Here is a 23,867-nt window from a genome sequence, read left to right as displayed (position 1 = left end):
TTCCATTCACTTGTCACACTTTATTTCCTAGCATGACCTAAATCCAATTTAAGCATCTAATGCTACTGTCAGACTTTCATTTTTGTTTTCTTTGGGGTGCAGGGTGCCCTCCCGTTTGACGATGATAACTTACGGCAACTTCTAGAGAAGGTGAAGCGAGGGGTCTTCCACATGCCACACTTTATTCCCCCAGACTGTCAGAACCTTCTATGTGGAATGATTGAGGTGGATCCCACAAAGCGATTGACGGTGAGAATAATGGGATGTAGAGTAGTCACTGGGGTGGGGGAATAGTTGGTTTACATTTGAACATTCTGAGAATTGGTAGGAGTTTTACACTTGATTGTGATCATAGTGCATTTTGTCTCTTGCAGTTAGAAGCCATACAGAAGCACACTTGGTACATGTGAGTATACTAATCAGTCTGCATGTGGCAGCTTTGTGTTGGTCTCAAGTATCCAGTGACCGAGAACTGTGTGTTGGAGAGAATTATGACATAGTTGTGTGAAGTTCAGTGACAAGAGTTGTGTGTATACTCTCTCACAGTGGAGGGAAGAATGAGCCGGAGCCAGAGCAGGCCGTTCCCAGGAAGGTACAGATAGGATCGTTGCCATCGATGGAGGACGTAGACCGGGATGTACTGGAGAGCATGCACTCATTGGGCTGCTTCAGAGACCGCAATAAACTGCTTCAGGACCTGCTATCCGAGGAGTATGGGCAAACAGCTTGGGCCATTAGAACTAGGGGATTAAACATGTTGGGAGGGATGTACGGGGCAGTAATAATGCTCATGAGAATGAGAGTAAATGAAGTAGGATAGAGCCATTAGTGATTGGGTTATACTGATCTTATACTGAGTAATGAAAGGTATCATGGTCGGGCTAAGTGTTGCTTACACAGTGTGGGATGAGGTGATGGTGATAAAGTAATAAGCAATAAAAGAGAATTATGGGAGTTATATGGAGCAGTGGAGGGGAGGGACGCCATAGAGTAAGCACAGTGACAGGCTAAGCCCTCAATAATGAGGGCTTAGAGGGGATAGTTAACTAGTGGAAGAAATAATTATCAAGTAGAGTGAAGCTACATTGAACAATATAAAGGCCCCTAGGGAGAATATATAACAATATGGTTTAGAAAATTCAGTAAACAGTAGACAGGTTTTAGGGAGAAGCTGCAAGGAGCAAGAGAGGGGATTTTGGAGGCAGTTATATGGCAAGGATTGAGGATTGAGGATTGAGGATTGAGGATCCAGTGGATTATTAAAGGTACAAACGATGTGGAGACCTAGAATGGAACTGAGCTGTTTGGTACAGGTGGAGGTGCCATTGGGAACATACAGAGATAAGCGAAGAAAATAAAGAAATAACATTACATTTTTTAGGATCCAAAAGCAGTAGGTACAATATAATCATGGCAGAAGATTAATTTAGCTGCTGAATAGTGATTTTTTTTACCCTTTTCTTTAGGGAAAATCAGGAAAAGATGATTTATTTCCTATTGCTGGATCGGAAAGAGAGATACCCCAGCCAAGAAGATGAAGATTTGCCCCCTAGGGTGGATATTGGTAAAGATTCAAACCCTGGCACTTTGATTGGATTCTGCAGTGCACTTAAATATACTACTTCACTTATTCTGTCCATTGAATGTCTCTTTTTATTAGATCCACCTAGGAAAAGAGTGGACTCACCAATGCTGACCCGCCATGGAAAGAGGAGGCCGGAGAGGAAGTCTATGGAGGTTCTGAGCGGGACAGATGGAGGATCTCCTGTGCCAGCGAGGAGGGCTATTGAGATGGCACAGCATGGACAGAGGTAAAGAATATGTAGAAATTATACATAGGCTGCTGTGTCAGACTGGAGTCCTCTGACAGCTTCTTGCCAATAGACCAGGGATGGGCAGGCTGATGTTACAAAACTACAATTCCTAGAAACCCTTCACTGGCTTAACTGGAATAGGGGTTGTAGTTCTACAACAACTGGAGTACTGAAGGCTGCCTCTGCCTGCATTCAGTTTTTCATTTTCTTGAGCAATTTAAAGGGATTGTGTCATGATTTTTATGATGTCGTTTTACACTGCAAATAATTCACAATAACATAAAATTTCCTTCCGGAACCAGCAAGTGTATTTTTTTTAGTTGTAAGTTGTAAGTGTAGGTGCATCTCAGGTCATTTTGCCTGGTCATGTGCTTTCAGAAAGAGCCAGCACTTTAGGATGGAACTGCTTTCTGGCAAGCTGTTGTTTCTCCTACTCAATGTAACTGAATGTGTCTCAGTGGGACCTGGATTTTACTATTGAGTGCTGTTCTTAGATCTACCAGGCAGCTGTTATCTTGTGTTAGGGAGCTGCTATCTGGTTACCTTCCCATTGTTCTGTTTTTAGGCTGCTGGGGGGCGATATCACTCCAACTTGCAGTGCATTAAAGAGTGACTGAAGTTTTTCAGAGCACAAGTCACATGATTGGCGGCAGCTGGGAAACTGACAACATGTCTAGCCCCATGTCAGATTTCAAAATTAAATATGTGCTCTTTCGAGAAATGGATTTCAGTGCTGAATTCAGCAGCACTATTAACGGCATACCTCCCAACTGTCCCTTTTTCGGAGGGACGGTCCCTCTTTTGACAGCTCAACCCGCAGTCCCTCATTTGTACTGGAAAGTCCCTCTTTTCTCTGCACTGAACAGCCAGAAAAAGAAACAAAGTTTCTCACTTAACTGGCTTTTAGCAGAGAGCCCAGAACAGCTAACAGGTTCAAATAAGATACTTTGTAACAATTTTGAGACACAAAAACACAGTTTAGATAAGGAGAAATATTTTCAAACTTTCATAACCTGCCAAATTTTGTAAAACAAACATGGTAATTAGGGGGTGTGGCCACAAAAAGGGGTGTGGTCAAAGAACTTGCTGCACTACATGCGGGAAAAAAATTTTTTGTCCCTCTTTTTACTTCCAAAATGTTGGGAGGTATGCAACTGATATCTAATTTAAGTAATTGAAAAACAAAAATTTAACTGATGCATTTTGAAAACAATAAAATATTTCCCATGACAGTATTCCTAATACTCTAACAATGTCATATAACAATGTCTGCTCCACTTCAGGTCACGTTCTATCAGCGGTGCTTCTTCTGGACTCTCTACCAGTCCGATCAGCAGTCCCAGGGTGAGTGTCCCCTCCATGCATCCCCATGCAGTATTCTATGCGACCAGTCTCTCTTCTGACTCTCCCCGTGCCGTTGCCATTAGCTCATGTATATATGGTCAGTCCCATGATGACTCTGATGATATCAGCTGTCTGTCTCTTTTCATACATCCTGAAGTCTCTCCACCCCGTACTTTTTATATATTTGTTGCTTTGTACAGTGACCTATTCTGCAAGCATCGAATCAGCAATCTTTTCTCCTTAATAAATCAGTGCTGACACCAGAGGGTCCCCTAGAGCTGCAATGTGCTATACTTAACTCCTGTGACCAAGATAATCTGGCTGTACACATAGCGGAGTCCCCAATGAAGGTGCCATGAATCGCTTGGCATTCCCTCCGGTGCTTCAGCTGAATGGGAAGAGAGAGATGTAGACGTCCTGCTCATACCCAATGACAGCCCAGGGGTGAAAAGGGGAATTATTTTAATCATGAGAGAGAAACAAAGTAGAAGGGATTGTTGATCTAACCCATGTTTTGATTTGAAGATGATTTAACACGGCCGGGTGCTTTCTCATTGCTGCCTGGATTCTCTGTGCCTTTGGCTGATATTGGTTTGCCGCTGCCGCTAACATGCATGTCTTTCTCTTTTCTTTTTTCATTATTTTGTCCTCCATGCTGGCTGCTCACGCTCCTTTCCTTTAACCTTGCTCTAAACCTTCCATCAATCGATGGTCACCCCTAACTGGCACCTCCTCCCCCCCCCCGGCTGCTTTGCTGCTGTGAATCTGTTTACTGTTTATTCTGGTTCTTGCGTTTATTCTGGTTCTTCTGGCCAATTTTGTCACAACTGTGTATGTGTGCACGACTTACCTTTTTTGCTGCCTTCTTTTCTACTTCTTTATATTACTCCTTTTTTCCTTACATGTCTCACTTTTCCTCCATGTTCCTCACACCTGTACACTTGTTATTCTTTATTTTTGCCAACATTCTTTCTTCATTCTGTATTTTCCCCATGCTATTGCCCTGTATTTCTTCTCTCTGGGGGGTTCCCCTTTATGTTCTGTTACAATTCTTTCCACTTTCCTTTTTCCCTTTCTACTCTGTTTGGCCGTTGTTCTGCTCTCTTTTCCTTTCTTCTCGTCTTGTTTCTAAAACAGCCTATGAGGAGGTTCTTTCCCCTTTCCCAATCACCAACCCCACCTTCTTCTCCTCACCCAATACTGACGTCAAACCCCTCTGGACGTAGTGATCCTACCCTAGCAAACCCAAAAACCAATACCTTCCCTCCTAAACCTAGAGCCTCAGAGAAACCTCTCCAGACCACCCGATCTCACCCTCTACCTTCCACCTACTCCTCAAGCATTTCACCAAAGTCTCCTAACCATCCCGCTGGACAGATTACATGCCGAACTCCAGCAAAGCTGGCTGTCTCTGATCTGGCCCCCAAATCTGTGCCCCTTATACAGGTCACCCCTCATCCGTCACCCCGTGGCAGCCCCCTCCCTACTCCCAAGGGGACTCCTGTCCACACACCCAAGGAAAGTCCAGCTGGCACCCCCTCCCCTACCCCTCCATCCAGCCCCAGCATTGGTGGGATGCCTTGGAGAACCAGGCTGAACTCTATCAAGAATAACTTCCTGGGGTCACCGCGATTTCATCGGCGTAAACTGCAAGGTAAGAAACAGTGGCAACAAATCCTGAAATATATATCTTTAAATATGGATCCACTGATTGAATGGCACCCCTATTTTATATTTGTTGTGTGCGGTTCTTTTTCCTGTTTTATAGGATATCCTGAGGGTCATAGAGATTGGAAGAGGGTGATTAGATTAGGAGGTGTTAGGTGAAGAATAAAGGGGGCAGATTTCCTAAAGGGTTGAAGTGACTAACGCTAGCAAAAATTCGCCAGCATGGCTTCATTTAGGCGCTTCGCAGATTTCCTAATGGGCACAGGCGTCACTTCGCTAGCGATGGAGATAGACACTAGCGTTGCTTCACACTATAACGCCAGGTGAATTTTCGATCAGGCGAATGGACGTAACTACGCAAATTCACTTAAATGCGGATTTTACTGAACGTTACATCATTCGCCAGACTTGCTTTCGCCACCTCAGACCAGGCAGAGTGCATATAAAAATATATGTCTTTTTTTTTAGTTCCCACAGCTGATGAAATGACCAATCTGACACCAGAATCATCGCCCGAGTGAGTAACGCCTTCTACCCATGACAATAACCAGCGGTTTCTTTAACGCATACACTTACTTATGCTTCTTTGCTGTCAAGAACTTACCCAAAATTGTTGCTATTTTTGTAGTGTTTCAATGCACGTATAATGTCAACAGTTGGATGCCATTCACTTAGTGTAATATCCCTTAAATTGGTCTATTTCTCATCTTGACTTTTCTGACTTTCCATCAAACTCTCTCAACAGACTGGCCAAGAAGTCCTGGTTCGGTAACTTCCTCACCCTGGAAAAGGAGGATCAGATATTTGTGGTCATAAAAGACAAACCTTTAAGTTCCATCAAAGCTGATATTGTACAAGCATTTCTCTCGGTATGATAGGTTGTTGTTTTTTTTTTACCAATTGTTCCTAAGGGAATGGTAACACCAACAAAAATTAAAGTATTTTAATGTAATGAAAATATAATGTAGTGTTTCATTGTACTGGTTATATAAACAAGCTGCTGTGTAGCCATGGGGGCAGCCATTCAAGCACAGGATACACAGTAGATAACAGATAAGTACTACTATAGTTTATATAAACAAGCTGCTGTGTAGCCATGGGGGCAGCCATTCAAGCACAGGATACACAGTAGATAACAGATAAGTACTACTATAGTTTATATAAACAAGCTGCTGTGTAGCCATGGGGGCAGCCATTCAAGCACAGGATACACAGTAGATAACAGATAAGTACTACTATAGTTTATATAAACAAGCTGCTGTGTAGCCATGGGGGCAGCCATTCAAGCACAGGATACACAGTAGATAACAGATAAGTACTACTATAGTTTATATAAACAAGCTGCTGTGTAGCCATGGGGGCAGCCATTCAAGCACAGGATACACAGTAGATAACAGATAAGTACTACTATAGTTTATATAAACAAGCTGCTGTGTAGCCATGGGGGCAGCCATTCAAGCACAGGATACACAGTAGATAACAGATAAGTACTACTATAGTTTATATAAACAAGCTGTTGTATAGCCATGGGGGCAGCCATTCAAGCACAGGATACACAGTAGATAACAGATAAGTACTACTATAGTTTATATATAAACAATCTGCTGTGTAGCCATGGTGTCAGCCATTCAAGCACAGGATACACAGTAGATAACAGATAAGTACTACTATAGTTTATATAAACAAGCTGCTGTGTAGCCATGGGGGCAGACATTCAAGCACAGGATACACAGTAGATAACAGATAAGTACTACTATAGTTTATATAAACAAGCTGCTGTGTAGCCACAGGGGCAGCCATTGAAGCTGGAAAAAAGGAGAAAAGGCACAGGATACACAGTAGATAATTGATAAGATCTGTAGTGTACAATAGGATTCTTCAGAACTTATCAGTTATCTACTGTGTATCCTGAGATTGAATGGCTGCCCCCATGGCTACACAGCTGCTTATTTATATAAACTATAGTAGTACTTATCTGTTATTTACTGTGTATCCTGTGCTTGAATGGCTGCCCCCATGGCTACACAGCAGCTTGTTTATATAAACTATAGTAGTACTTATCTGTTATCTACTGTGTATCCTGTGCTTGAATGGCTGCCCCCATGGCTACACAGCAGCTTGTTTATATAAACTATAGTAGTACTTATCTGTTATCTACTGTGTATCCTGTGCTTGAATGGCTGCCCCCATGGCTACACAGCAGCTTGTTTATATAAACTATAGTAGTCTTTCTAAAGCAAACACACCAGTTTTACCAGTACAGGGAACCAGTACATTATATTGTCTTTCCTTTAAAACACTTAAATTTTTTGGTGTTACTGTTACACACAAACACTAAGCCCGGTTATCTTCTGTCCCTTGACCCTTGACTATCCCAGACATAGACTGTTTCCCAAAAGTACAAAACGATAGCTTGAACATTGCACCCTTTTGAATTTGTAAGGAGTTTATGTTACCCAGATATCCAACTTGTCCCCATTGCAGATCCCAAGTCTCAGTCACAGTGTAATCTCACAGACCAGCTTCCGAGCAGAGTACAAGTCTACGGGGGGTCCGTCTGTCTTCCAGAAGCCGGTGAAGTTCCAGGTGGATATCACATACTCAGAGAGTGGAGAGAAGCAGAAGGACTGCGGGATATACTCAGTCACATTCACTCTGCTCTCAGGTATGAGTGTGTGCTCAAACGGACACTCAGTTCACACACACTGGACTTCTTTGGCCAGCATTTCATGGAACTTTATTAGAGCTCACTCAAATAACTGATTCCAGTACAAACAGAATCTAACATAATAACTGCTAAATCCTGCATGTAGAGAGACATGATGTCTGGTGAGTTTAATAGAGTGAGCTCTAATACATCTTCTAGGCAAAAGGAGCCCCCCTATAAGATATATTGGATCATTCATCTGACACCCAACTCCTGAATACGAAGAAACAGACGCTGAGAGAGGAATAGTGAAGATAAACTTAATTATTTCAGAAACAATACAAAATTTGTTAATTAAGTTTCTTATTTCAGTATGCTGAAGCTTATATTAAATTTTCATTTTCACGATAGTTCCCCTTTAAGGCCAATCAATTGGAACTTTTCCCACTGCACTAAAGAAACCTCATAATTTACTGGCTTTATTTTCCTATGATTTTTCCCATCTCACTAATGATGTTCTCCTCATTCCAGGCTTTGTCATTGTGTGAATATAGTTATTTGCGTTGCCGGATCTTGTGGGGTACAAACAAATAAGCCTGGTAACCCACAACAACCAATCCAATGTTTGCTTTCAAAGAGCAGACCAGCAAATGCTGACGTCTGATTGTTCGCTGTGTTAATGAAAACAGAGTATACTTTGCATCTTTGCTAACATTCCCTTTCCCATAACTTTTGAGTAGATAATTAAAGGGGAAGTAAAGTCTAAAATAGAATAAGGCTAGAAATGCTGTATTTTGTATACTAAACATAAACATGAACTTACTGCACCACAAGCCTAATCAAACAAATGATTTATGCTTTCAAAGTTGGCCACTGGGGGTCACCATCTTGTAACTTTGTTATACATCTTTGCAAGACCAAGACTGTGCACATGCTCAGTGTGGCCTGGGCTGCTGCTTAGGGATCGTCATAAATGATCAAATAATATCTGCCAGAAGCCGATACAGCAAGACTGATTAATAATCAGAATATACAGACTGCACTGGGTCCTGTGTTGTCATGTAATCTAATGTGGATTTTATAGTTTTTGTATTGTTTAATATAAACTTTCTCCAACTCTGCAGAACCAGTGGCTGCAGCAAAATAATCCTCCAAATAGAATCCCAGTTTATCTGTTTAAATCTGGCTCCATGATCTTTGTCCCTGCAGCTGGAGTTGGAAACAGTAAAGGGGATGTAAAGGCAAAAATAAAATCCAATACAAATCTCTACACAGTCGCCGACTGCTCTACAGGGAAACAAACAAAGCTGCTTGAGTTCTGCATGGCTGGGAAGTAAGGCGGGGGCTCCCCCTGCTGTTCATAAGTATGATTGTTTCCCTGCAGAGCAGTTAGGGACCGTCTGACAATTCCTATCCACAGCAGTAAATGAAGGGAGAATTTCACTGCATACAGTTAGGTTTCTTATAAAAACGGTGCACATTTTTTAATTAAAGTATATTGGAGATAGGTTTCTTTTTCATTAAAGAAAGTAAAAATGGGATTTTATTTTTTTGCCTTTACATGCCCTTTAAACCTGAGGTCCATCTTTTCCTTTTGTTTTCTTCCTCTGCAGGTCCAAGTCGAAGGTTTAAACGGGTTGTTGAAACAATTCAGACTCAGCTGCTTAGCTCACATGACCAGCCATCCGTACTGCAGCTTTCAGGTAAGAGTCAAACCATTGGAAATGTAAGAGGCCTCGGTAGGTCAGAATAGTCCTCCTTATTAAACAAAACTCCACTTTGAAAGAAATTTGTTATGGCAGGGCTCTGTCGTCCAATAGAATATATGCTTGTTGCTTTAATCGGAAGTCTGGCCAGGCCCTTAAGTGCTGTGGCAGAAGGGCGCCCTATTCCATGATATGACATGGGAGTAGGATCTCTCTAGAAGAGTATAATGGGTCAGGATTCCAGTAGATCAATTTTTGAAGAAGGAGTAATTTTCATTGAAGGTGGAGTTACTTTAATTCTTTCTTCCCTTGCAAGGGAAGATTTCAAAACACCAGTCAGATAAAGGTGATGTTTACCTTAAGGGTCAGGGCACACGCTCAGATTCGGGGAGATTAGTCGCTCGGCGATAAATCTCCTCTTCTTCGGGGCGAATAATCTCCCCGAACTGAATCCTGCCGGGAACAATTGGTGCTCTTCATTTTCCAAAATCGCACAAAGTTGCCTCACGAGGAAACTTCGAGCAACTTTGGAAAGCGAATCGCTCCGAGTGCCATCCTGACGGCGATTTACATTCTAGCCGGCGGGAGGCAGTCGCCCCCATGAAGAGGAGATTTGTTGCCGGGCGACTAATCTCCCGGAATCTCAGCCCTGACCCTAAAAGAATCCTTATACCTGGCTACATGATAGTGGCTGCTGACTTGGCCACTCATTACTGAGTTGTGAGCTAATAAATCTTTGTACAGGGTTAAAGTGATGTCAATATCTAATTAGGGCTTGCTCACATATCGATCAGAAAAGTTGGAAATTCCCATTGGGAGAAAAGCGTATTGTCGTCCTTTCAGCACAGTTCCTCATGTGATATAATAGCTAGCCTCAGGGCCAAACGATCAGATCAACTTGATTTGCTCCACCACTCGAGTGGCAAAATGGGACAAAGATCTGCCTGTTTAGTGACCTTGCCAAATGAGCCATTCTGTATGTGTATAGCCCACTTAAATTGATGCACACAATGTTTGGTTTTACCCTAGAAAATGTTTTTGTTTTTTTTTAAATAATAAACCTTTATTTTTGTTCAGCAGCTGCGTAGTTTGTAATTTACACCTCTCTCAGGCAGCAAGGGGTTACTAATACGGATAACCAGACCCTGGTTTTAATATCTGACTAGTGAATTCACTCTACGGTAAAATAATAGATGTACCCACAAACAAAAAGAAAGCCAATACCTGGTTATGCAGCAAACGGGGTGATCCCAAATTTATTCCATGGTGCTATGACACTATAGATCAAACGTTTCGGGACATGCGTTCCCGAAACTTTTAATCTTGTGTATATTATCATAGCACATTGCTCAGAGAGAGGAATCGCATTGCTTATTTGGCAACAGCCAAGGGCTTTTTTTATTCTTGTGTGGCTCCCCAACACTTTTTACTATGGATGCACCGAATCCACGATTCGGTTCGGGATTCGGCCAGGATTCGCCCTTTTTCAGCAGGATTCGGATTCGGCAGACTAGGTGTGGGAAGGGAAATCACGTGACTTTTCTTCTCAAAACACAGAAGTAAAACATTCTTTACCCACTTTTTCCTTTTCCAACTCTAATTTGCATATGCAATCTTTCACAAAGGATTCGGAGATTCGGCTGAATCCCAAATAGTGGAATCGGTGCATCCCTACTTTTTACACTTGAGTGTGGCTCATGGGTTAAAATGGTTGAAGGATCCCTGTACTAGAAGTGTAGAAACTGAAGGTACTGCCCTCTAGCGTCTAGAGTCCTCCATAATTGCTTTGAAATGCCAAGTGTTTATTCTTAAAAATGAGCACAATCCAAAAAAATGCATCTTCTGAATAACACTGCATTCTGTTTATGGCCTTGTGATTCTGAAACATGAAATCCTTATACTACTTAACCGGGGAAGGGGGGTCCTAGTGACCCCTGTTGATGCAAATATGGTTCCAGTATGATGACCTTGGCTGTATATGAAACTCTGCAGAGTAATTATTGCCTGCTGAACAGTTTTACATTTTGCAAATTTTTGTGTGTTTAATTGATGTCCTTTTTTCTAGAGTACCTCCCCAGTAGGTCTCACTCCTGCCCGGATTGCTGGGCCCTGTACACTGGCCATTAAATTAAAATGACATTGTCGTCTGTAGAATCGGTTAAATTGAATTCTTTACTGACTATTGGGTATTAAATCAGTTTAATCTGGGCAGTGCACAGAGTTCTGATAGTGGGTTATGTCAGCCTGTAAGAACAGTCATTCCTCTGCAGTTTTGGCCTCCTATTATTACTATGGGTTACTATGGGGAGATGGGCTGTAGGCAGATTAAAGGGCGAATAAATTCGGCAGGCATGGATTTGCGACCAATTTCCACGTTTGCCGTCCGCAAATGTTTTCGCAAAACTTTGGCAAAATTTGGTCGATGAAAAATTCGTTGTGCGTCAAAATTATTCAGATGCCCTTTGACTTTAAGACATTTGAACAAAATAGTCGCGCGTATAAAAATTGTCGCTCGCGTAAAAATTGTCACGCGTCAAATTTATTCGGCCGCCCATTGACTTCAATGGGGTTCTCATGACTTTTTTGTGGTTTCGTGAATTTTCCCTCCATTTCGCAAATTTTCCGGCGAAACGGGACAGATTCGCCCATCACTAGTGGCTTTACCTAGGCATATTTAAGCTGTCGATTCGGGTCCTTTAGACCAATTCGCCAGCTTATCTGCCTGTGTATGGGGCCTCCCGAGCAGGTTTGATTTTCCGCCACAATCGAGGAGCGCATCGGTTGATGTGGTCCTTATTCTGTCGATACGATATGGGTGAACTCCGCGCTTAGTGCAAAAGGCTGCATCGCTGCAGAACCAACTTGTGTTATGGGATCCACTTATCCCAGAAGTTGTAGCTTGTGTTGGAACGTTGCGGGATATTACCTTCGCGGGTAGCGTTTCTTCCTTGTGGATCCCGGTTCCGGTCTCCAGGCGCCCTCTGAACTCTGCGGAACTTTGTCAGTGCCCATTCCCAGAGTTGAAATTCAATTTTTTGGCCCTAGGGACGAACGATAGCATTAGCCCGGCATTGCCCTGCCTTTGGTGGGTGACATGTTAGTAGAAAGATCCTCTTATTTGGCAACATCACCAAAATGCACATTGGCCAGTGTATGGGGCCCTCCGACAGGCTTCCCCTGATCAATATCTTGCCAAAAACTGTTCCGATGTTGATGGCAGGTTTAAATCCTATTGGATCGAGGACCACATTGATTTGTTAATGTGTCCTCAATCCAAACACATGTATTCACAGTATTGTGATCCAATCATTGGGCCATAGCCCGATATCACTTAACTCAAGGTGTGCATATCGAGGAGAGATCCACATAACGAGCAGATCTCTGCACATATTGCCTACTTTAGGCAGCATAGCGGGAAGCTCATTATATGTCCTTGCACTGGAAGGGAAAGTGTGACTGAATTGGTCACCTTTAAAGGATATGTAAACCTTTAAAATAAGTGAATGTAAAATTGATGAGGGGGCTATTCTAAGAAGTTTTGTCATTTACATTCATTATTTAATTATTTTTTGTTCCAAGATATTAAGGGATACATGTACTGTTAATATGAATGAGTTTTGTTACAACAGCGCCACCTGCTGGTCAGTTTCCCACCAGTCTGACCACCAAGTAGTCAAGGAAATTGTCAGGAGAAAGAAAGAGGCTGCTCTGATGTTCTTCTGCTTAGGAATAAAATTAGAAACCTTTCTCACATCTTTCCTAAGCAGAAGAACATCAGCCTCTTTCTTTCTCCTGACAACTTCCTTGACTACTTGGTGGTCAGATTGAATGGAAAATGACCAGCAGGTGGCGCTGTTGTAACAAAATTCATTCATATTAACAGAACATGTATCCCTTAATATCTTGGAATAAAAAAATAAATAAATAATGAATGTAAATGACAAAAGTGCTCAGAATTGTTCTCTCATCAATTTTATATTTATTTATTTAAAGGTTTACTTATTCTTTAAAACAACTTGAATAATAAATAAAAAAAGGGAAGTCTGATTAATACATTACAATATTGCCGGTGCTCTTCCTGATCCATTAAGCCATATCAGCCAGTTAGCGCTTCACCTCTCATTGATGAACCAGAAAGCAAGCATCTGATTGGCTGCTGTGGGTTATGATGCCATTGCTATATATAATGGCCACGTCTGTGTATATTGTGTTTGGCTGTTGTTCCCTTTCTCTGTGGCTGGGGATTGATATCGAGGGGGGTGGGTTTGACTGTTTTGTGTGGGAACGTTTGGTTCATGTCGCCCCACCCTGTTTTTCCCCCCTGTGCTGTCCAGACCCAAATAACTGTGTGGAGTATCTCAGTGGAAAGCTCTCGAAATGTGGTAAGGATCGTCCAGCTGTGTGCTCATACCTCTGCTGCTATTGCTACTGCTCTATCCCCTCGCTATCCACGCACCCCCTTGCTCATAAAGGCGCCCTATTGCCCTAGCACCCTCCCCTTGAGTTCTTCAGTCATGCGCAGCCACCACAGGAGCTCCCTGTACAAAGACAGAAACACAAGGGCCACAGATACTGGATGCCCAAACGGAATACCCTGCCTGCATATACCAACACAGGGGGCGAAGGTCTCCATTGTTTGGTTCCTACGTCAAACGGGGAGAATAGTAGCTGCTACTTGTGGCCACTAGGAATCATTAAATATTTGCATCAGAAGAAGCAATAAACCCTGTTTATAATAGCGGCTACTTATCTCCGTGTGACGTATGTCTATATGCAATAACCTCTCCTCTGATGTGTGACTGTTCACGTCTTTGGCATTTGGATGCCCCCCTTTAAAGGATAAGTAAACGTAAATAAAATAAGTGAATATAAAATTGACGAGGGGGCTATTCTAATAAATTTTGCAATATACATTCATGATTTTCGTTCAATTCCAAGATATTAAGTGATACATGTACTGTTAATATGAATGAATTTTGTTACAACAGCGCCACCTGCTGGTCAGTTTCTGATACGGATCCTGTCATAGGAAAACATGTTTTTTTTCCAAACCCCATCAGTTAATAGTGCTGCTCCAGCAGAATTCTGCACTGAAATCAATTTCTCAAAAGAGCAAACAGATTTTTTCATATTTAATTTTGAAATCTGACATGGGGCTAGACATATTGTCAGTTTCCCAGCTGCCCCCAGTCATGTGGCTTGTGCTCTGATAAACTTCAGTCACTCTTTACTGCTGTACTGCAAGTTGGAGTGATATCACCCCCTCCCTTTCCCCCCCAGCAGCCAAACAACAGAACAATGGGAAGGTAACCAGATAGCAGCTCCCTAACACAAGATAACAGCTGCCTGGTAGATATAAGAACAACACTCAATAGTAAAATCCAGGTCCCACTGAGACACATTCAGTTACATTGAGTAGGAGAAACAACAGCCTGCCAGAAAGCAGTTCCATCCTAAAGTGCTGGCTCTAAACTAAGTACACTTGCTGGTTCAGGAATGACATTTATATTGTAGAGTGAATTATTTGCAGTGTAAACAGTGTCATTTAGAAATTAAAAATACATCATAAAAATCATGATAGAATCCCTTTAAGAAAGTTGTCAGGAGAAAGAAAGAGGCTGCTCTGATGTTCTTCTGCTTAAGGAAAAAAAAAACCTTTCTCACATCTTTCCTAAGCAGAAGAACATCAGAGCAGCCTCTTTCTTTCTCCTGACAACTTCCTTGACTACTTGGTGGTCAGACTGGTCAGAAACTGACCAGCAGGTGGCGCTGTTGTAACAAAATTCATTCATATTAACAGTACATGTATCCCTTAATATCCTGGAATTAAAGAAAAATAAATAATGAATGTAAATTGCAAAATGTATTAGAATAGCATACTCATCAATTTTACATTCATTTTTTTAAAGGTTTACTTATCTTTTAAAAAATGCTTTGCTAAGTAATAATGCCTTTGCTTTCCCCAGCAGCTAGTGCCCAGCATGCCACCCTTTCTGCCTCTTCTCCCAACTCTCCCTCTGGTTAGGGCTTAGCTTTCAATATACCCTGGAATGTACAGTATACTGACATACAACTACCAGAAAGCGACAAACATGTAGGGAATAATGTACCCCCTACCTTAAAATGTAAGGATATTAATAGTCACTTGAGGATGCAGAAAGAAGGATGAGTGCCTCTATACAGGTAATGAAACACCAAGGTGACTTCTTATAGCTTTATATTATAAGCAAGGGGCTGCATTATTTCTTATAATACACAAGGTGCAGTGACATCACTAAATACTGGTTATAACTAATGACATCACTAAGCACTATATGTCATAAGTCACAATTAATATGGTCTCCTGATATGCAGTCCTGCCACATGTATCCTCATTGGACAGCAGGCTTTGTCATAAAGGGGTGGTTCACCTTTAAGTTAACTTTTAGTATGTTATAGAATAACTAAGCAGCTTTTTAATTGGTCTTAATTGTTTATTTTTATTTTTTTTAGTTTTTAATTATTTTGCCTTCTTCTTCTTTGGACTCAAATAAAAAAACAATTGCTCTGTTAGGTTACAAATGTATTGTCATTGCTACTTTTTATTAATTGTCTTTCTATTCAGGCCTCTCCTATTCATATTCCAGTCTCTCATTCAAATCAATGTATGGTTGCTAGGAGAATTTGGACCTTAGCAACCCGATGAAATTGCAAACTGGAGAGCAGCTGAATAAAAAGCTAAATAAGTCTGAAACCACAAATAATAAAAAATGAAAACCAATTACAAATTGTCTCAGACTATCACTCTCTACATCATACTAACAGTTAAAGGTGAACAACCCTTTTAAATGAATTTTTAGTATGATGTAGAGAGTGATATTCTGAGACAAATTGTAATTGGTTTTAATTTTTTATTGTTTGTGGTTTTTGAGTTATTTAACTTTTTATTCAGCAGCTCTCCAGTTTGCATTTTCGCCCATTTGGTTGCTAGGGTCCAACTTACCCTAGCAACCATGCTTTGATTTAGAGTCCTGCGCGGAACCAATTTGTTAAACCTGAACCTAACCTGTGACCTGCAACCTGGACCCGCAACCCACATACTTACCCACTTGGACCCGCTAACCGAACCGCAAGTACCTTATACGCAACCCGATCCGCAACCCACTGACCATCAAGAAACAGGAAGTGCTGTCATTGTAAACCGGAAGTGACATCATTTGAAGTAGGCGTGATCAGAAAAAAGGAGTAAAACTCGCTATTGAGAAGACCTGCGATCCAAACCGTGACCTGCAAACCCGGAGAACCGCCCACCCATGTCTATACCTGCTCCCGCGGGTATCCCGCGGTACCCGAACCGCTGCAGGACTCTACTTTGATTTGAACAGGAAACTGGAAAGGCCTGAATAGAAAGATGAGTAGTAAAAATAACAATAAATATGTAGCCTTACAGAGCATTTGTTTTTTTAAATGGGGTCAGTGACCCCATTTCAAAGCTGGAAGGAGTCAGAAGAAGAAGGCAAATAATTTAAAAAATGAAGATTGATTAGAATTGGCCATTCTTTGACATATTAAAAGTTAACCTAAAGGTGAACCACCCCTTTAAACAGTCTTCTGTCCCCACTCCCTTTGTACCTTTATACAACACACCCCGTGCCATAAACCCCTTGTGTATTATATATAGTGAATAAAGTAGCCCCTCTTGTAAAATATAAGGATATTATAAGTTACCGAGGAGTTTCATGACCATATAAAAGTACGAGGCCGAAGGCCGAGTGTTTTTATACAGATCATGGAACTCCGAGGTAACTTCTAATATCCTCATATTTTGCAACTGGGGGTACTTTATTTATTATAATACACAAGTTTCAGTGAGTCATGTGACAGAAATGACATCAGAACTCACCGTTTATAACTGATGACATCAGAACTCACCGTTTATAACTGATGACATCAGAACTCACCGTTTATAACTGATGACATCAGAACTCACCGTTTATAAGGATATCATTTACAGGATATTCATGGCTTTTGTGTATTATAAGAGATTATCCAGAAATATAAGAACATTGGAAGTTGATTCGCAGTTCTGCGGCCTATAAAGAAACGCCTGGCCTACGCAGCCTTTTTATGGTCATGGAACATGTGCTTTGTAATATCCTTACACTCTACAGTAGGGGGTGTGCTGTAAATGTCTTGTTTGAATTCCCACGTATTTAGGGTAAACGTAAAACCCTCTTTAGATGGGAGTTTAGGCATAAGGTGCTGCTAGAGACACAAGAACCCAATCCTATCAGAATCTGTTCCTACCCAGAATTCCTTATGGAATATAACAGCCCCGCCCCCTTTCTATCTATCCCTATATCTATCTTCCCACTGCCTGTCTCTTTCTCTTATAATTTCCCACCTCTCCCATGTCCCATGTCTCTGTCTCTTCCACCCCTTTTCATTTCCATGTTTTTGTTCTTGCACAGCCTTCCCTGCACCCCAACCTTTCCATACCAACCGTCCGATCATTTGAATATTTGCCTGTTTCTTCTTCTGCATTTCCCCTGCTTCTCACGTTAAATCCTTACGTTTATTGCCCTCATTTCATCTTCTTGCTCCTCATTTCTCTGTATGTGACCTTGACAAGTAATGCACTGATTTTAAGGAGGCGCAGGCTGGGACCTTTCTGATCCAAATACACAAACCTGTGCCTTTCCCAGTGTGCCTTACACTTCATCTTATTGCTCAGCCAGTCTATTAGCCACATATTAGTGCACTTAAAGGAGAAGGAAAGCTACAGACGCAGTTTATTACCAATAAAATAACCACAATAGTGCAAGTTATAAGACTATATTTATTCTGTAGAATGCTTTACCATACCTGAGTAACCAGCTCTAGAAGCTCTCTGTTAGGGTTGGACTTCACGGACGATTTCCGCACGAACCGACGCACTGTGCAAAAACGTAGGCGTCACGCAGATGCGACAGAAAAAAGGGTAAGTAATGGAAATGTCGGATGAAACGCAGTGTTAATCCGAGTGCAGCGTCTGCATCCGACAGTCGTGTTGCGTCAGATCAATGCTGCGACACCATCCGAAGATTTCTGTCGCATCCGACGTGACGCCTGCATTTTTGCGCAGTGCGTCATGTCGCGCAGTAATCGAACGTGAAGTCCTACCCTTAAAGGAGAATTCACCCTGTAATAAAAGGAAAACCCTCCCCCTACCCTGGGTACACCCCCTCCCTCCTCCCCCACCTAGCTGCCCCCCCCCCGGGCAAATGCCCCTTTTTTTTACTCACCCCTCCGTGCAGATTCTGGCCTCGGAGTTCACGGCAGCCATCTTCTTCTTCTCTTCTTCTTCTTAATCTTTGTGTCTTGACGGCATTTTCGGTGCATGCGCAGTTGGAGTAAGTTTCCGCACTCAAACAACTGCGCTTGCGCCGAAACTTCCGAAAAAGACAGAAGAAAGTAGATGGCGCCCGTGAATTTTCGAGGCCAGAATCAGCACGGAGGGGGTGAGTAAAAAATTAGGGGCATTTGCCTTGGGGGCAGGTAGGCTGGGGGGAGGAGGGAGGGGGGTCTACCCAGGGTAGAGCGGAGGGTTTTTTTTTATTACGGGTTGAATTCTCCTTTAAGGATAGCAGCTGCCATATTAGTTTGGTGTGACATAATTTCCTGCCTGAGTCTCTTCCTGCTCACTCATAGGTAGGTCTGGGCTCAGATTACAGCAGAGAGGGGAGAGGGAGCCAGTTAGAATGAAGTGAGATTTAAGGGGCGAGCACCCTATGTCTGTAACCTTGATAGAAGCTAATGCTGGACCTAGATGGGTTTGTACCTAAAAAGCCCACAACCCCTACAATGATTTAAGGGAAGATAAATACTAACTCCCCATAGGTTACTGATTTAATAAAACATTGGTGTATAAGCCATTCAGTCATAGTTCCAGGGATATAAAGGGATTCAAGTCTTCTACCCAAATGTCACGTCTCGGTCCTGCAAGTTGGGGTTTTGGGAGTATCCATTAGAGCAAATAGACATTATCCTCCAATCTCACCCAAAATGTCCATCAGGTTGAGCACCTACTGCCAATGCTCCAGATTGGGAAGCGCTTTAACCCGCTGAGGGTCTCCATGTTACTGCTCCTGTGGGTGCCTATTGGCCTCCTGTGTTGGAGCAAAATTTTAGGGAAGCGCTCGCCCCCCATTAGTAGCCTATTCCTACCTGAATACAAGAGCTGATATCACAGACTATGGGGCAGATTCCCTAAAGGGCGAAGTTGTTAACGCTAGAGAAGATTCGCCAGAGTGACGTCATTTTGCCGATTTCCTACCAGGCGTAGGCGTCACTTCGCTAATGAAGAAGATAGACGCGAGCGTTGCTTCACACTCTAACGCCAGGCGAATTTTCGCTCTGGCGAATGGACGTAACTCTGCAAATTCACTAAGATGAGGATTTTACTGAACGTCACCTCATTCGCCAGACTTGCCATCGTCAGCTCAGACCCAGTGAAGTGCAATGGAGTGCATAGGAGTTCCTCAATTTTTAGGGCAAAAGTTCCAAAAAAACACTGGCGTCTTTTCCTTTTTTCAGAGTGAGAGCCTGCAAAAGCCGTAAATTTTTTTTTGGGTAACCAGGTTCCCCCCTCCATTTTCTAACATATGGAACATTATTTATTTTATTTATTAAGGTTCCCTGGACTACGGCCATTCAACATTATCATTTCCCGCCGTATACAAATTAGGCAACGCTAGCGCATCTTCGCTTTGATGGCGGAAGTAACGCTAGCGGAAATTCACCAGCGTTCAGCGCCCTGGACGAAACTTCGCACTTTAGTGAACTAGCGTCGTCCTTAGCGAATTTACGCCTGGCAAAGTGTTGCGACGGCTGCGAAGCCGCCGCTGGCGATTTTTTTGCCGGTTAGGGAATTTGCCCCTATGACTGGAAGATTCTCACAGATCCTGATGTTCAACCTTCTGCCTTGTCTGAACAGATCACCCCCATAAAGCTGTCACACATTACATTGTCTGTATTGTTTGATGAAAAACAAAGCGCCCCGAGTGCCAATGAAAATCGCCAGCGGGATGGCACTCAGAGCACTTCTTTTTCCAAAGTCATCCGAACTTTCCTTGTGCGGCAACTTCGGGCGACTTCGAAAAACAAATCGATCCGAGGGCCATCCCACTGGTGATTTACATTCTAGCCAGCGGGAAGGCATTTAAGGGAGATTAGTCGCCCGAAGAAGAGATTTGTCGACGGGCAACTAATATCCCCAAATCTGAGCATGTGCCCCTAACACTCTATGATGTAGTCGCAGACCCTCCTCCGGCCACCGACTTGCCTTACTATACCCACTGTCCTACATTCTTGCAGCTGCTGCTCTTTGGAACCCCCATATTGAGCTCTTGCTTGCACCCCCTAAATACAGTTCTAATTTAAAGACATACACGCAATAGAAAAGGGATGTTCTGATCATACCACAGGTATATACATAGATTTCCCTTCTGTACCCATGATGCACAGTAGGGTCTCAGTTCGTTCTTCCCAGAATCCCCAGTTATAAGGATCTAGACAACTCCTGCACTGCTTATCTCATTCCCCCCATTCTCCCCTTTTTCATCCCTTAACCCCTTCCCCTCCTATATCCACTAACCTTTTGGCTCCATCTGTCAATCACCTTGCAATCAGCTCCATGCGCTCACATACAACTGGCAGCAACTTGCAGCTCCCAACGCTGATCCTGGCCTGTTGCATTGTCTGCGTCACATTGAACCGCACATTCCTATGAGTGATGTCTGACTTAGAATTACCCCTGTGCATCGTGTCCGTGTCTGTCTGTGCAAATCAGTGCTCTGTGTGTAACACCCAATCTGTCTCCTCTCTCACGTCCTATCACTTGTTAACCATGTCTCTGCCCTTTAGTCCTCTCTTTTTTCTTATTCAGTTCCCATTTCTTCCTTAAAGCAGCATTATTGGGACTCGGTACAACCTTGTATACACTGGCAATTAATCTGGACCCTCCCAGTTATGCCAAGACTCCTCCCCACTCTACAACTCCACCCACTATGTGATAAACCTGCAAACCTGGATCCCAATTGATCCCAATGTTATTAATAGGGAATAAAGATAAATATATAGGAAGGTCAGTGATCCCAATGTTATTAATAGGGAATAAAGATAAATATATAGGAAGGTCAGTGATCCCAATGTTATTAATAGGGAATAAAGATAAATATATAGGAAGGTCAGTGATCCCAATGTTATTAATAGGGAAAAAAGATAAATATATAGGAAGGTCAGTGATCCCAATGTTATTAATAGGGGAAAAAGATAAATATATAGGAAGGTCAGTGATCCCAATGTTATTAATAGGGAATAAGGATAAATATATAGGAAGGTCAGTGATCCCAATGTTATTAATAGGGAATAAAGATATAAATATATAGGAAGGTCAGTGATCCCAATGTTATTTATAGGGAATAAAGATAAATATATAGGAAGGTCAGTGATCCCAATGTTATTAATAGGGAAGAAAGATAAATATATAGGAAGGTCAGCGATCCCAATGTTATTAATAGGGAATAAAGATAAATATATAGGAAGGCCAGTGATCCCAATGTTATTAATAGGGAATAAAGATAAATATATAGGAAGGTCAGTGATCCCAATGTTATTAATAGGGAATAAAGATAAATATATAGGAAGGTCAGTGATCCCAATGTTATTAATAGGGAATAAAGATAAATATATAGGAAGGTCAGCGATCCCAATGTTATTAATAGGGAATAAAGATAAATATATAGGAAGGTCAGCGATCCAATGTTATTAATAGGGAATAAAGATAAATATATAGGAAGGTCAGCGATCCCAATGTTATTAATAGGGAAAAAAGATAAATATATAGGAAGGTCAGTGATCCCAATGTTATTAATAGGGAATAAAGATAAATATATAGAAGGTCAGTGATCCCAATGTTATTAATAGGGAATAAGATAAATATATAGGAAGGTCAGTGATATGATCCCAATGTTATTAATAGGGAAAAAAGATAAATATATAGGAAGGTCAGTGATGCCAATGTTATTAATAGGGAATAAAGATAAATATATAGGAAGGTCAGTGATCCCAATGTTATTAATAGGGAATAAAGATAAATATATAGGAAGGTCAGTGGTCCCAATGTTATTAATAGGGAATAAAGATAAATATATAGGAAGGTCAGTGATCCCAATGTTATTAATAGGGAAAAAAGATAAATATATAGGAAGGTCAGCGATCCCAATGTTATTAATAGGGAATAAAGATAAATATATAGGAAGGTCAGTGATCCCAATGTTATTAATAGGGAATAAAGATAAATATATAGGAAGGTCAGTGATCCCAATGTTATTAATAGGGAAAAAGATAAATATATAGGAAGGTCAGTGATCCCAATGTTATTAATAGGGAATAAAGATAAATATATAGGAAGGTCAGTGATCCCAATGTTATTAATAGGGAATAAAGATAAATATATAGGAAGGTCAGTGATCCCAATGTTATTAATAGGCAATAAAGATAAATATATAGGAAGGTCAGTGATCCAATGTTATTAATAGGGAATAAAGATAAATATATAGGAAGGTCAGTGATCCCAATGTTATTAATAGGAATAAAGATAAATATATAGGAAGGTCAGTGATCCCAATGTTATTAATAGGGAATAAAGATAAATATATAGGAAGGTCAGTGATCCCAATGTTATTAATAGGGAATAAAGATAATATATAGGAAGGTCAGTGATCCCAATGTTATTAATAGGGAATAAAGATAAATATATAGGAAGGTCAGTGATCCAATGTTATTAATAGGGAATAAAGATAAATATATAGGAAGGTCAGTGATCCCAATGTTATTAATAGGGAAAAAGATAAATTATAGGAAGGTCAGTGATCCCAATGTTATTAATAGGGAATAAAGATAAATATATAGGAAGGTCAGTGATCCCAATGTTATTAATAGGGAAAAAGATAAATATATAGGAAGGTCAGCGATCCCAATGTTATTAATAGGGAATAAAGAAAAATTATAGGAAGGTCAGTGATCCCAATGTTATTAATAGGGAATAAAGATAAATATATAGGAAGGTCAGTGATCCCAATGTTATTAATAGGAATAAAGATAAATATATAGGAAGGTCAGTGATCCCAATGTTATTAATAGGAATAAAGATAAATATATAGGAAGGTCAGTGATCCCAATGTTATTAATAGGAATAAAGATAAATATATAGGAAGGTCAGTGATCCCAATGTTATTAATAGGGAATAAAGATAATATAATAGGAAGGTCAGTGATCCCAATGTTATTAATAGGGAATAAAGATAAATATATAGGAAGGTCAGTGATCCCAATGTTATTAATAGGAATAAAGATAAATATATAGGAAGGTCAGTGATCCCAATGTTATTAATAGGGAATAAAGATAAATATATAGGAAGGTCAGTGATCCAATGTTATTAATAGGGAAAAAGATAAATATATAGGAAGGTCAGTGATCCCAATGTTATTAATAGGGAATAAAGATAAATATATAGGAAGGTCAGTGATCCCAATGTTATTAATAGGGAATAAAGATAAATATATAGGAAGGTCAGTGATCCAATGTTATTAATAGGAATAAAGATAAATATATAGGAAGGTCAGTGATCCCAATGTTATTAATAGGGAAAAAGAAAATATATAGGAA

The 23,867-nt window shown here is 41.1% G+C and overlaps 1 protein-coding gene across 4 annotated transcripts in view; it reads left to right on the top strand.

Moving 5' to 3' along the window:
* Window positions 1-23,867, top strand: part of LOC108715207 (serine/threonine-protein kinase BRSK2) — a 97,888-nt gene that overhangs the window by 68,679 nt on the left and 5,342 nt on the right. For 2 of the 4 annotated variants that reach the window (XM_041560893.1, XM_041560892.1), the window contains exons 8-19: window positions 103-249; window positions 375-406; window positions 547-711; window positions 1,467-1,564; window positions 1,661-1,811; window positions 3,098-3,158; window positions 4,296-4,812; window positions 5,295-5,343; window positions 5,572-5,695; window positions 7,311-7,491; window positions 9,087-9,176; window positions 13,514-13,561. In XM_041560893.1, coding sequence (XP_041416827.1) covers window positions 103-249; window positions 375-406; window positions 547-711; window positions 1,467-1,564; window positions 1,661-1,811; window positions 3,098-3,158; window positions 4,296-4,812; window positions 5,295-5,343; window positions 5,572-5,695; window positions 7,311-7,491; window positions 9,087-9,176; window positions 13,514-13,561 — 1,663 coding nt within the window. The remainder of the gene's footprint in view (window positions 1-102; window positions 250-374; window positions 407-546; window positions 712-1,466; window positions 1,565-1,660; window positions 1,812-3,097; window positions 3,159-4,295; window positions 4,813-5,294; window positions 5,344-5,571; window positions 5,696-7,310; window positions 7,492-9,086; window positions 9,177-13,513; window positions 13,562-23,867) is intronic. The other 2 variants (XM_018260133.2, XM_018260132.2) reach the window with 2 other exon arrangements.

The sequence above is a fragment of the Xenopus laevis genome, chromosome 4S (genome assembly GCF_017654675.1).
Source record: "Xenopus laevis strain J_2021 chromosome 4S, Xenopus_laevis_v10.1, whole genome shotgun sequence".
NCBI lineage: Eukaryota > Metazoa > Chordata > Amphibia > Anura > Pipidae > Xenopus > Xenopus laevis.
The sequence above is the reverse complement of the archived record's forward strand: the minus strand, read 5'-3'. Positions and strand labels throughout refer to the sequence as shown.